We start from the raw sequence: 15,436 nt of genomic DNA on the forward strand, positions 1-15,436 counted from the left end.
TGCTTGTCAAAGACGCAACACTTCTATTTGGTGAGGGGTCTCTCTAACTCCTAAATTATTTACATTCTACCACGACTTTCTTACTATATTTATATTTCTAGTATCCTTCTTTTTTTGTGCCTGTCTATGACTCAATACCTTTTCTGTGTTGTGAGTAGCAATCTATCATTTCTAAATTTGTAAGCATGTGTATAAATTTTGAAACATCACAACTTAACTTTAAATGCCTGTATGTAAAGCATTTTTCTTAGTTCAAGGAATGTGTAGTTATGATTGTCACTTTAATGCTAAGTAATGTAATTATCTAATTAATACAGTTATTGCTTTGGTGGTAATATAAAAAAATGGAAACTAAACACTACTGATACAATCGTGCTTATGGAAATATGCAGTCGCACTGTGATCACGTTGCAGGAGCACAAATCTTGGTCAGGTGTGGACTAATTACTTGTTACTCACAACTTAATTTTCTGTAAATGCCTTTTGTAAGGATTATAACCATCATGGAAATGCAATTTGAAATAACTATCAATAAAATTTGTTGGTGAACAGTGGGAAATAATAGAAAAAAATATTACACTCAGTTTCTGTGAAATAAATTTCTTCAACAAAATTTCTCACAGTACAAAATTTTTCTTGTTCTACCTGTGTATCAACAGCCACACACATCCAATATAACTGACAAAAGTAAAGTAATGGGCATTCACTGAGCTTTATCTTGTAGGCCTGCTAACAATACTTTGTTTATAGACAATAGAGAATTGTAGGCTATAGGAATTCAAATTTGTGGCACCTGTATCTCAACCATTAACTGTAGTACTCCAGTTTTTACCTCATGTGGTATTTGAAAAATATAATACATACTAGGAAATACAGTAAAAAGTCATCTAAAACGATATTATTCACTGCTTGAATGGTAAATAACATAAGACTAAATTTACAGGGTTTTTAATAAATATTGTTCATGCTTCATTAGAAAAATAATCTCTGAGACATGTCTTAAATATTGCACATAAAAAGTTATTAAATCTTATTTTATAAAACAGTTGTACAGAATAAAACCTGATATTACAAATTATTAATCTGATAGTTTCCTATGAACATGCCAGACCACAAAATACTGAATAACATCACTTCAGTGTTGTTCACAGGACATCTTGAAATGCTATGAATGTTAACTGATCTGGAACTGTAATTGATCCTTGCTTCTGCAAATAATTCTTGTTGAGCAAGAAATATCCATTTTTAAGAGTGTTAGAAGATTCCATTAAAAATGACAGTTTACTGTCAGTGACAATTTTGAAGGAAAATATTTAAAAACAATTAGGAAGGAATGTAATTGTAGAGATCCTCATTAGGAAGCACACCACAGTGCAACATACATATCACAGAACTTTTGTTATCAATTTAAAATTTGTGTAATAGCACCATTTAAAGTTGTAAGATATACACGGAAGGACTGTGCCAATTTCTATAATAATGGAGGTGAGCTACAATTTGCAACATTCCCGACTCACTAAATACTATAATGATTCAGATATGACCAGAGGAAGACAAAAATGTCATTAATGACAGGTGAGGGCAGAACCTAGACACAGTTGTTTGTTAAATTCACAATTTTGGAGCTGGGACAACTATGTCGGCAATGCAGCAAATGTTAAGTTCCTCAGGAGGGCACTCTCCACAGGATTGGCACAAGTACACGTCTGCCGCAGTAAACACACGGCAGTTTGTCAGTCTCCCTTGGTGGCTATGCTGCCTTCAACCTGGCCGAGGTCTGGGCTGCGCTGTCCGTCTCGCCGGGCTCTCGACCGCCACTCGACCCAGCAGAACATGACTGTGCCTAGTGTAGACAACACGAGCAGGATGGCCAGCTGTGCATGCAGCCCTACATGGCTGCTGTAGAAAAAACTGGCAGCAGCGGCCACAGACTGGAAAAACACACAAGAGTGTAATGAAGTTTAATCTCTCTCACATCATCATGTTTTGTTTGGAAAATATCACCTCTCGAGCAAAATAAGAGTAACATGAGCCACTGTGTTCCAATCAATTGATGGAATATTGGCCAACAGCTATGTCCCTAATACATTTAAATTGAGTCTATGGGCAGTATGGTATCTTTGTTCTAGGCATCTTATGTTGATAAATTCCGGGGTCTCAAAGTGCACTGTTCATCCCATTTCTAATTTCAAAGATGCAAATTGGTTTCAGGCACTTTAAAGATTCATTTAACTTTATGTTTCATCACCACATATAAGTAAATTTCTCTTCGGAGGTAATTGTCACACCAAGATATACATTAACCTTTTAAACTGTGTATTAATTGTCGACAATGCATTTAAAATATGTCATGGGTTGATCATGTGCAGAAATTACAAGCATCTACACAGGAGTAAAGTACACTGCTTGATAAAAAACTTGAAGTGTCCAGAAATCAGGAGTGCATGAAATGAAACTTCACAGGTCGAGAGGATATGTGATGTTATTTTAGTTGTTAGAAAATTGAGCCAGTTTTACAAAGAAATTGGCAGTATGAGCTCACTTATCAGTATGATGTTACACTCCCTCTGGCCTGGATGCATGAACTGATTTGTTTGGCAAGGGTGTCATAAAGCTGTTGTACCCTCTCCTGAGGCTAACTTGTCCACAACTGTTGTAACTGGTCCTCAATACTGTCGCTGGAACAATGTTGACCTCCAAGTTGGTCACAGGCATGTTCTATTGGTTACAGTCTGGGGATCTTGCTGATCATGGAAGTACCTCAACATCATGCAGACTGAGTAGTATGGACGAGAAATGTTCTGTTGAAAAATGGCATCACAGTGTTGTTGCACGAGAGGTAACATGAAGACAAACAATGTAGGTGACATGCTGTTGTGTTCCCAGAGTTCTCTCAGTCAGTACCACTAGTGACCTGAAGTCATACTTAATGGCTCCCCACACTAAGAGGCAAGGAGTAACAAGACTGCACCACTCCGAAACATTGAAAGAGCGAGACCTCTCCCCCATGTCACCATAATACTTGCTACGATGGTCATCAGGATAGTGCAGAATTACTATCCATTGCTGAAGACAATGTAATGCCATTCATCACCATTCCATGCTTCATAGTCAGAGCACAACTTCAAACACAGCTGTTTGTGCTCGGACAATGACATATTGGATGGTAGTTTCCTAGTCTGGCTGCTGCTAGTATCTGAGCCAATGGTGCCTGATGACAGAGAATCTAGTGGGGTGTCCATTACTTGTGCTCAGATGGCAGGCACAGATGTAAAGAGGTTACAATGTGCTCGGTGCACAATAAGGCAATGCTCTCTTGTGGCTGACAGATGTGGTAGATCAGATCCTTGACGAGTATTCCTGCCATCACTTTCACACTTAGTCCAACATCGGGCCACAGTCACATCCGAATGCCCCACAAATCTGGATATTGCACATTTCCATCAGCTGACCAAATGGAGGCTCATAGTAAGGCCCCTTGCAAACTCTGAGCTGGTGACAGTGTTGTCTGACATGAGTACACAGCACCCCCGTGTCCTTCACAGTGATCAATCAACATCCAATTCTATTCGTTCCCCTTATACACCCCGGCAACTAAACATGAACAATACTAATGCACCACCAGTGGTGTGTGTGTGTGTGTGTGTGTGTGTGTGTGTGTGTGTGTGTGTGTGAAATTATGTTGACATCCAACCATGCTTTCTGGCCGATTTCCTTTTTTGTCAGGTAGTGTGTGTGATGTGATGTAATATAACAATAACGGTTATAAAAATGATTTCTTCTTTTGTAACTGGTACTGCCACCACAGAAATTTAAGTTTTGAATGATAGCTAATTTTTAATTTAATCTCTAATAAGAGTTCATCACAGCTGCAAATTTGTGGTAATTTATGTTCTAACTCATTCAACACATCTGCATTTTCTCCCTTATAATAATCCCTGTGGAATTTAATATTACATTTGATTAATTAATTAATGTGAATCTCATGGAGATTCTGCTTCCAAACTTTCCTGGCAATAACATAACAAGAAATGAACTCTCAGTTACCCATTACCATTCTGCAATATTGGCCCAGATTTTACTGTTCTAATTTGTGCAGAAAGCTGTAGCTGGTAGATGCACGGGGCAGCAGGGCACGCATGGGGTTGGGCTTACAGGCAGGCATTGTAGGGGAAATGCCGGGCACTGGAGGGGAAGTGCCATTCTAAACTGAAGCCTACGCTCACATTTTTTGTAAATGCTAAGTGGGGCCCCTCTATGCCAACACTTGCATGGTGACCATTCAAAAAGATCTACTGTCACCTCTGCTTTCATTAGTATCTAAAAAGAATTCCACTGCAAATGCAGTGATTTATTTGTGCCTGGCTTGTTAGCCATTTGTAACTTTCAGAGAAATGTCATAAGTGGCAAATTTTGAGTAAAACCTACACATTTCTCTGGTTACAATGGTAAAATTTGTTTCTTTTGCCAAAACACAGAGGAGTTTACAAAGTCTCTCCTCATCAACATGTTGTGCAGACAAATGCAAGAGAATTCTGAAACAGTGGTTTCTTAAGTTTATTAAGTGAGTAAGTGAGGAACTGAGGAAAAGCAAGGTCAGTAGCTTACGAAAAACCACATCCTCAGCACAAAAAAATATGTATTCATTCTTCATTATATTGTTCCAAAACCCATACTATTTCTCGTTTCACCAGCTATTGATGGCACTTAAAAATTACATTCTAGATAATGAAGATTTACATAACAACAACATAGTAAAATACTCTCCTCTTTGCGTGCTTTCGTTTGCCAAAATCTGATATCAATGTCTGAAAGTTTTAATCAGATGTGAGGAATGTTGTGGATACTTCACTCTGACTTTATCACTGGCTTGGGGCGATCACAAGTGAGTGTGATACATCAGATCAATTTTCTCGAGATTGGTGACAGATGACACTACCCAAGTCTACAGAAAAAATCAATATGTTAGCTAAATTTCATATGGAACAATACATGATGTAATATGCACCAAATGCAAAATCATAGAGACCTTATTTTTTGTTGCACATTTTTCTGAATTTCAGCTGGTGTCTTACTTCCACATAAATATCACAATAACTATGATCACTAACAAGATGATGGGCACATCATCATGAACCTGACATATAAAGCTATAAGTAGAGCATAAATGATTTTTTTTACTGAATAGTTTCTGTAAAATCATGTGAGAAAGACTGCAAGACATGTGCCTCGATTCTATCAAGGATGACTGGCCATAAGCTGGAAAACACTTGTCGGCTTCCCCTTTCGAACAAACGAATTAACTCACCCAGCACTTTGGATGAAAACTGGTCACTGCACATTGGCCACAGTATTCTGCATTAGGGTCTTGATTTGTCAACAACTATAATCAGTTGTTGTCAGGTTTGACATGTACTTGACAAATGAAGGCAAGAAAAACAGAATGTGAGTACACCTACATAGTCTGCAGGAGAGCTAGTGTGTAAATCAGAATAAACTACTTGAAAACTCTTAGATAACAGGGTGATTTAATTAAACACACAAGGCAGTGACACAGTTTCAGACATGTCTATATATTAGTGCTAATAGTATCTTGCCAAGAAAGTTTGCATTATCATTTGAAAGTGAAGTTTCAGTATTCTCAAAAATACTGAACAATAGTAAAAAAACAGATAGAGCACTGGAGGCTACCTCTGAATATGGCATGAGGAAATTTATGTTACAATAGTGTTGTCAGCTTACCTGCGTAAATTTGAAGAGAGCAAATGCTGCTGCGCTATCATCTGCCCACACTCCCCCCAAAATTGAGTAGATTTGTGTATTGTAGCAACTGTCACCAAAACCCAACAGCAGGCTACAGAGCATCGCAATATAGGCACTGAAAATATAACAATGAAAGCATTATTAGGCATTTTTTAAACAAATCAATCAAGTAAGCGTTTGTACTTTTCTGGGTACTTAGTGAAATATTCAAATTATGTGCTAAATCAATTGTATTCTGTTATGTATATCAACCAGCTTTCTACAATATTACAACTAGAATGGCAGAAGGGGTCAAAATGACCCATTCACACTTTTTTCTTCAGTGCCACATCCTACTTTTTTTACAATATTATGAGAAGTAAAGTTGCCACTCACCATATAGCAGAGATGCTGAGTCGCAGACAGGCACAACAAAAAGATTATCTATCACACTTAAAGCTTTCAGCCAAAGGCCTTTGTCATCAATAGCTGCACATACGTGCGCGCGCGCTCTCACACACACACACACACACACACACACACACACACACACACAAAAGCAACTCACACACGTGACTGCAGTCTCAGGCAACTGAAACCACACTGCGAGCAGCAGCACCAGTGCATGATGGGAGTGGCGACTGGGTGGAGTAAAGGAGGAGGCTGGGGCGGGGAGGGGGAGGGATAGTATGGTAGAGATGGCGGACAGTGAAGTGCTGCAGCTTAGGCGGATGACAGGGGAGAGGTGGGGAGGGGGGGGGAGTAGCAGAAAAGGAGAGAAATAAATAAAAAAATAATAATAAAATAAATAAAAAAGAAAGACTGGGTGTGGCGGTGGAATGACGGCTGTGTAGTGATGGAATGGGAGCAGGGAAGGGCTGGATGAGTGAGGATAGCAACTACCGACTTTTCCTAATTGTTTCTTCTCTTTACAATGATGTATTAGAATTTAGAAAGTATTTATATTTCCTTGGACATTTCATTCAATATACCTAGAATGATGAAAAGAGTTAATTTGACACTGCTGTGATTGCTCTTATGAATATGTAAATAATACAACAATAAGTAGCAACAATCAGCTATCAAGCAGAATTGTTGCTGTTCATTGCTGCGCCTTGGCATGTGCACATTCCAGTCCGCTGCAGTTTATACGCTTGACTATAGAAGACATTTTTGATCACGTCTCCTCAGCATCGTCTTTTAGATGAAGGAATGTGTTATCTCTTGGAGAATTCCAACATTGAATTAGAAACTGACGCCATTATAAAGATGAGGATTTTCTACCAGGGACAAGTGAAGATGAAGAAATTGTGTATAAGTAGGGATTAGTGAAGGAGGATTCAGATGCTAATCTATGTCAATCCTCACTTTATATGTCACAGCAGACCCATCTGAATGCCTCTACAAAGGTGGTCATTAGGGATAAAACCAAGTATAAGTTAGCTAATTTTTCATCTTCTGGAAGGACGTCGGCTGCGAACGATCTGAAGGCGACAGGTTGTCCCACTACTTACACTTGTCATCAAGTAGACGACTGTCATTAGTGGTTCTCATCTTAAGTTTTGGCGAAGCAATGCCACAGCTCATGAAGAAATATACAGAATCAAATGCTCGAAAAGTACTAAAAAACAATGACTGGACATAATCACTTTAAATGGAAAACTTGATAGCTGTCATATATGTTCCTGATGTCATTTCTAGAAAAGGTATATCTCCAGATGATCATTGGTCGCATTCTTTGAGCCCCACTTTCATCAAGCAAGTTATTTCGAAGGACAGATTTCAAGAGCTTCTCAATTCTGATCACACAAAACAAGATGTTAGTTCACTCAATTCATGCCCAACAAAGTTGACAAATGTGCCCAGAATGAGATTTTCACCCCGCAACGGAGTGTGCGCTGATATGAAACTTCCTGGCATATTAAAACTGTGTGCCGGACCAAGACTCGAACTCGGTACTTTTGCCTTTCACGGGCAAGTGCTCTACCAACTGAGCTACCCAGGCATGACCCGTCCCCACAGCCTTAATTACGCCAGTACCTCGTCTCCTACCTTCCCAACTTCACAGAAGCATACCTTGCAGAACTAGCACTCCTAGAAGAAAGGCTGCAGAGTGAATATCTCACTCTGGAAACATCCCCCAGGCTGTGGCTAAGCCATGTCTCCGCAGTATCCTTTCTTCCAGGAGTGCAAGGTATGCAGGAGAGCTTCTGTGTAGTTTCGAAGGTAGGGGACAAGGTACTGGCAGAATTAAGGCTGTGAGGATGGGGTGTGAGCCGTGCTTGGGTAGCTGAGTTGGTAGAGCACTTGCCCGTGAAAGGCAAAGGTCCCGAGTTCAAGTCTCGGTCCGGCACACAGTTTTAATCTGCCAGGAAGTTTCTTATCAGTGCACACTCCGCTGCAGAGTGAAAATCTCATTCTGGAAACATCCCCCAGGCGGTGGCAAGCCATGTCTCTGCAACATCCTTTCTTCCAGGAGTGCTAGTTCTGCAAGGTACGCAGGAGAGCTTCTGTGAAGTTTAGAAGGTAGGAGTCCAGGTAGTGGCGGAATTAAGGCTGTGAGGATGGGTTGTGAGCCGTGCTTGGGTAGTTCATTTGGTACAGCACTTGCCTGCAAAAGGCAAAGGTCCCAAGTTCGAGTCTCAGTCCGGCACACAGTTTTAATCTGCCAGGAAGTTTGACAAATGTGGGTTCAAATTCTGTATTGTTGCAGACAGTGACAAAGTATGTATGAAAACAAAAATACTAAATACCTTGTCACAAGAAGTCTCCTATAATTGTTTGAGTATTATAATATAATTCTTACTTTGTTACAAGTTCTTATTACAATTACTTTTAATTGTTGAAAGATTGTAAATAGTTATGTGGCTGTAACCACGAGAGTTATTATTGTCTTTGTTTCAGTATACAGTTTTCAGGAAAAGGATTTTTCTGTGGTGTTTGATAATCAGTGTTATGAGGTGTTATAATGAAGGTATGAAGTTATTTGAAGCAGAAACATTTTTATTTGTGCCTTATGGTATGCACCAAATTCCGGGGACTGAAAATCATCCCCTTGACCAATAAAAATTGGTTTTGAGTTTATAACACGCTGCTCTGCAAATAATTTTGATTCACTAGATTAGCAATTACTCAAACTTTACTATAAATGCTCAATTTTAAAAGCTGTATACTATAAAAAATTTAGTTATGGCAGAAGTTGGCATACAGTGCAATGATTACCTCTGTTTGTATAATCTCTTTGTGACAATATCTGTTTTGTCTTTGACTTAACAAATTAAATATCTTTCCTACTTTTTACTCTGTTCTTTATCAATCCACACAAAACTGCATTACTTGTCTTAACATTTTCCTGCAAAGTTTCACTAAAACTTTCTCAGCTCCTCTTTTCTCTTCTTGTACTGTTTTATCTTAATTTTTGGTTCTTTTATGTTTTTGTTAATTTTCAGTGCTTTTACTGCCTCTACACTTCCTCCAAGGCATTTACTTCTCTTTAACAGCTGTCTTTATCATGCTGTTCCACCAAGGCACCTTTTCTTCTCCCCAGCAGTCATTTGTATGTGTTCTCTGCACACTTTACAAAACCAGTTGTGAAAAATATCTAGTCCTCTTCTACTCTGTTGACTTTATATATGTTAATTTCTTTTTTCAGGTCATCTTTGAACCATCCCCTTGTTTTATTCTCTTGTAACTTCTGTACCTTTATATTCTCTACATCTTTCTGATGACTGAGATATTGTCAAGACCGAATTTTGCTACCATGGTCTCCTTAAAATCTTGGCATTGCTGTCATGTGTTTCAGTTGTCAATATTCCTCCTCTTCTTCCACCACAACCACCAGAAAAACATCAATCACTCTCTGCATGAAGGACCTCCACAGATTCATAGTCTCCTTTATCACTTGTAGTTTGTTCGGTGAAGTCACAGCGAGCCATTATATATTCCAGATTCCTAAAACTTGACAGTGTAATATCAACAGCAGGTCTCTTTCCAGAATACCAATCTGAAGAGTCGATTTACTGGTAGCTCGTTTGGCCAGTCTATCAGTGAGTTCATTCCCTGGTATCCCAATGTGGCCCAGAGTCCATGCGAAGGTCACTGAGCATCCACATTGTTCGGGGGTTTACAGGGAATACTGGAAAGCAATGACCAAGGGATAGTGAGAGTAACACTGGTCAAGAGCTTGCACTCTGCTCAAAGAATCGCTGCAGATGAGAAAGGATCCAAAGGTGCAGCATTATATATGCTCAAGAGCATGAAAGATGGCTACCAACTCAGCAGTGAAAACACTACAACCATCCGGCAAGGTATGCAGTTTGGGTATGTCCTGTGTGAGTATAAGCAAAGCCCATGTGACCAGCAACCATAGAGTCATCAGTGTAGACTACTTCTGAAACCCTTGGATGTGCCAAGGATGGAGAAAAATTGGCGGCGGAGGGCCTCAGGAAAGACCAAGTGATAGGTCAAGATGAAGTTGTGGCTAAGGGATGCACCACAGAGGTGTACATGTGTGGGCCTGGAGAAGAGGTGGAAGAGGAAACAACAAGAGGTCAGGGAGGAAAGACCAGATGCAGGTTGCAGTCATAATCCCTGATCTGGGCCACTGTTGTGGGAGATGGAATCCTACATTTGGAAAGAGATGCTTAGGGGAGCTGCAAATGTGGGTAGCATAATTGACAAGGTGTTGTTGGCACCTGATCTGCAATGGAGGGACCCCAGCCTCCACCTGTAAGCCGTTCACAAGGCTAGTTTGAAAGGCTACTACTGCATGTTGAACCCCACAGTGGTGTATAGGGACCAGTAACTACAATGCTGAGGGTAATGTCAAACCATATGCCAGGCTGCCATAATCAAGACTATATTGTATCAGGGCTTTGTAAAGCTGCAGAAGGTTAGTGTAATCTGCACCCCAGCTAGTGTCACTCAGGTAGCAAAGTGTATTAAGGTGTACCCAGCACTTTTTCTTGAGATGTCAAAGATGGGGAATCCACATCAACTGACAATCGAAGACCAGTTCTAAAAAGCAATAAGTCTCCACCACATTGAATAGTTGGTCATAGAGTTAAAGTTCTGGTTGTGGGTGAACAGTATGACATTGACAGAAGTGCACAACATGAGTCTTGGCAGCTGAAAACCGAAAGCCATGAGCGAGGGCCTATGCCTGTGACCTTCATAGGCCCATTGCAGTCAATGTTCAGTGAAACCCACACTAGAGGAGCACTACTGGAGGCAAAAATAGTCATGTACAAGGAGGGTGAGACTGAGGATCCCACAGCTGTTGCTAGACTGTTAATGGCTACTAGTCCGCCCCGGTAGCTGAGTGGTCAGCATGATAGACTGTCAATCCTAAGGGCCCGGGTTCGATTCCCGGCTGGGTCGGAAATTTTCTCCGCTCAGGGACTGGGTGTTGTGTTGTCCTAATCATCATCATTTCATCCCCATCGACGTGCAGGTCGCCGAAGTGGCGTCAAATCGAAAGACCTGCACCAGGCGAACGGTCTACCCGACGGGAGGCCCTAGCCACACGACATTTCCATTTCCAATGGCTACTAGAAAGAGAGGTACAGAACCCTAAGGGACCCTGTTCTCTTGGATATGGAGCATACTGTGGGAAGCACGAACTCAAACACAGAACATATGGTGTGACAGAAACTTCTAGATGAAAATTGAGAGTGGGCCCCAGAGATGGCAGACTCTAGGTGTGGAATGGCCTTGGCGAAAACCATCCTGGGATGGATGCAGTAGACCTTAAGACTCAGGGAGCCAACACAGCTGCCAGATCACCATGTGTTCAAGAAATTTGCAGAGAACATTGGTGAGAATTATTGGGTGATAACTGTTCATCTCTAAGGGGGTGCTTACCTATTTTCAGCAATGGGTCAATGATACTTTTACAACATTGTGATGGGAACTTGCCATCTTCAACTATATTTGGAGTGAGGGCAAGGATATGATGCTGACAATCCAGTGATAGATGCTTGAGTATTTGGTTGTGGATATGGTCCGGTTCTGGGGCGGTGCCAGGGCAGTGGTCTAAGACACTGATGAATTCCCGCTCTAGGTCACATGCAGTAAAAGATAATTGCTTTCGCCCCACTCACTGTTTTAGAACATGAAAGAAAGGTTGATAATTGTCAGATACTGAGGTTCGAGCATAATGCAGAGCAAAATGTTCAGAGATAGCATCTGGATCAGTGTAGACAGTGCCGTTCAAGGTAATACCAGGTAAACATGCAAGTATCTGGTATCCACAGAGATGTCTGACCTTAGCCCAAACCTGCGAAGGAGAGTAATATGGTCTGATGGTTGAAATGTACTGTTTCCAGCATTCTTACTTCTGTCATTTTATTAGGTGGTGGACTCGGGCACAGAGCAGCTTGAAGGCAATGAAGTGCTCCATCGATGGATGCTGCTTATGACATTGGAGAGCCTGGCTATGATGTCTAATGGCCTCTGCGATTTCTGATGACCAACAAGATACTGTCTTCTGTACGGATCCACATCACATCAGTATACCATTGCCCTGACATTTTCCTGCAATGGATCGCCATCAAAGGCCAAGATGAAGCCACCAGTAGCGACCCTATTGTCTTTTGGCCCCCTATTTACACAACAGACAAAGTGTACACTTTGCTCCACGTTGGCAGACATCATCAGAGAGTAAGAGCAGATCTCTCTGCAAAATGATGTCCTGAGCCATATTAATACTTTTATGGTGAGTGACAGTCACTGGTACGTCCCCCATTTTATTACAAATTGGCAGTGCCCGTGACGGGATACGGGATGCTGTTTTGATCAGAAGTGACCCACTCTTCATTTTGGAGATGGCTGCAACTTCCCTAAACTTGTCCTCTACAGTTTCTGCAAAAGAATAAAGGCTTTGTGGCCAAGAAGAAAGTGTGGTTCAAATGGCTCTGAGCACTATGGGACTTAACATCTATGGTCATCAGTCCCCTAGAACTTAGAACTACTTAAACCTAACTAACCTAAGGACAGCACACAACACCCAGCCATCATGAGGCAGAGAAAATCCCTGACCCTGCCAGGAATCGAACCCGGGAACCCGGGCGTGGGAAGCGAGAACGCTACCGCACAACCACGAGATGCGGGCGAAGGAAGTGTGTAAACTAAGTACTGGGGAGTATTTCTCTACTTGCCGCTTAGCCCTACATTCCTCCTATGGCATAGCCAGGGAAGGGAACATTTTAGGATCATACCTCTCTGCATTAAAAGAGGACTGTCCTTTCATAGACACTGTTGGGGCATCAAGGCCACCAGCAGAAGATATGAGGCACATCCATAAAGGAAGTTGCTCTATTTCTTAAAAACAAAGACAACATAGTTTCGTGAAAAACCTTATGGGCAACTGGTACACAAATGTGTGAGCTATTTTTTGACATAGTCACCAAAAGAACTCAGACACTTGTCATATCATGGGATCAACTTTTGTATCCCTGTGTTGTAGAAGTCTGCTGCCTGTGAATGTGACCCGCAGTGATGCCAATGGTCTCTGGGATCAAGTGAGAAATTGACATGTCATCACCAGTGACTATCCTGTCGAGGATCTTGTCACCATCATCATGATGATGACACAGCAGAAATTCCAGTGCTACTCCAAAGTGTTTCGTTTTGTGCTCTGATGTCAGGTTATTCAGCACCCACCTGGCATACAATTTCATGAACAACAGGTGCTTAGTGACAATTTCATGTAACAAGGATCACAATATCTGCTTAAAATAGATGCTGAGCTCCATAATTGTGAAGCAATGGTTCTCCGGGATGCACTGCCGCACCAGCTCAACCAGGTGATTGTTGATGAGGGACAGTCACACACTGTGCTTTCATCGTGGACACGTTGATGACGTTTAGGAAAAAGCATACACCAGCAAAGAAACATCTGTTTGCTCTTGATGTTCTGCCCATAGACCTGACAGAGCTGATGATGAATTTCAATGGGCACTATATTTTGTGCATTAAGGAACCTTACCACTGACTGAACCTCACAGGTGGCGAGAGAATGAATAAGAGACACCATTCCGAGGCACTGCTGCCACAGTTCTACCACCAGGCAGCACCTGTCCAGCTGGTATTTGATTGTCACGACGGACACATACTCCTTGGCATACATGGGGAGTTTTCAGTTCAGGCACCAACAGTTCAACCCCTGAATCATCAGAGGGCTATGACCATGGAGTTACTTGACAACATCCCCCCCCCCCCCCCCCGGCTTCCCCCCAAACAGGATGGCTAGCACGCTGGATTATGGGAACATTTCCATATTAAAGGGAAGGGTGCAAAATGGAAAGGCACAAGGGTGAAGCATACACTGCACTTCGGGAGAATTTTGAAAATTGGTGTCAGGTCAAACCCAACAATGGGGAATACATGTTTATTTAATGAAAAGTTGAAGTAAATGCCGGAACTGGAAATTCTAGTCCCAATCATAAACTAAGTCCAAGGAAGATCTGCACCAAGACAACCATCCGATGAAGAGGCAAAGGAGAAGGGGTAGTGGATGTATAAATTGCAGCATAGAAAGGAAGGAATGCCGCAAAGGCTGGGGCGATGTGGTAGCCAACCACATATTCACAAAGGAGTTCTGAGCTCCCTGCGGGAAGGGGTCTTTCTTTAGGTTGATACTTCAATATCACTACACTCAGCACTATGTCCCAACAACCATTATTTGCACACATCTGCCTAACTTCATTTATTTTTGCTTCTTCTTCTTTCAGGTTGATACTTCAATCCCACTACACTCAGCATTATGTACCAAAACCTATTATTTGTACACATCTACTTACTCAACTTTATCACTCTGATTGCATGTTACGATAGCATTTTCACTTGTTATTGTCAGCATATTTAATGATGTTAACTGCAAGCCGTGGTGGCAGCCAATGAAGGCTTTGTTCACCATGATTTTTGAAGACTGTCTTCATGAAATATAATTACACAACAATTTGAAAATTGTCAAGAAGCTAAAATCTAGCATAGTCACTAATATCATAGTGGTTAACTGAACCACTAAATAACTAATACAACAGAAATATAAAAGTTTGTACAGACTGTTTTTATGAAGCTCTATTAACATCATAGTAAAATGCTGAAGATCAACATGACAAGGCTAATTTAACCAGGTATAGTTAATAAAAACATACTAACAACTTCTACTGACATAGTTTCTTACATAACATATGGTGTATCTGCAATATTTTATCAAGGCGATCCTCAATTTTCTTTTTATTTTTATTATGATGTAAAAATTCTGTGTAGGGCAGTTATCTGAAATTATTAGTGATCTTTGGCATACGATTTGGTGAATCACTTCACCACTAAAATATACTGATCAGCCACAACATTATGACCCCATATCTAACAGCCAGTATGTCCACCTTTGGCACAGATAACAGTGGCAACATGTTGTGACACGGAATGAATGAGGACTTGGTAGGTCAATGGAGGGAGCTGGTACCATATCTGCACACACAAGTCACCTAATTCCTAGAAATTACGGGGAGGGGGCAATGAGCTCTGAAGCCACATTCAATCACATCCCAAATGTGTTCTATTGGATTCAGACCTGGCGAATTGGGGGGCCAGCACATCAATTGGATTCGCCACTGTGTTCCTTGAACCACTTCATCACACTCCTAGCCTTGTGACATAATGCATTTGTTGAAAAATGCCACTGTTA

General features: G+C 41.1%; 1 protein-coding gene across 1 annotated transcript in view; it reads right to left on the reverse strand.

Annotated features, from left to right (window-relative positions):
• Positions 1–584: 584 nt before the first annotated feature.
• LOC126195141 (UNC93-like protein MFSD11) overlaps positions 585–15,436 on the reverse strand; it is a 246,376-nt gene continuing 231,524 nt past the window's right edge. The window contains exons 7-8 of the mRNA XM_049933645.1: positions 5,743–5,878; positions 585–1,931 (exon numbers count right to left, since the gene is read on the reverse strand). Of these exons, the coding sequence (XP_049789602.1) occupies positions 1,734–1,931; positions 5,743–5,878 (334 nt within the window). The 3' untranslated portion in view covers positions 585–1,733. The remainder of the gene's footprint in view (positions 1,932–5,742; positions 5,879–15,436) is intronic.

The sequence above is a fragment of the Schistocerca nitens genome, chromosome 7, assembly GCF_023898315.1.
Source record: "Schistocerca nitens isolate TAMUIC-IGC-003100 chromosome 7, iqSchNite1.1, whole genome shotgun sequence".
In the NCBI taxonomy this organism is placed as follows: Eukaryota; Metazoa; Arthropoda; class Insecta; order Orthoptera; family Acrididae; genus Schistocerca; species Schistocerca nitens.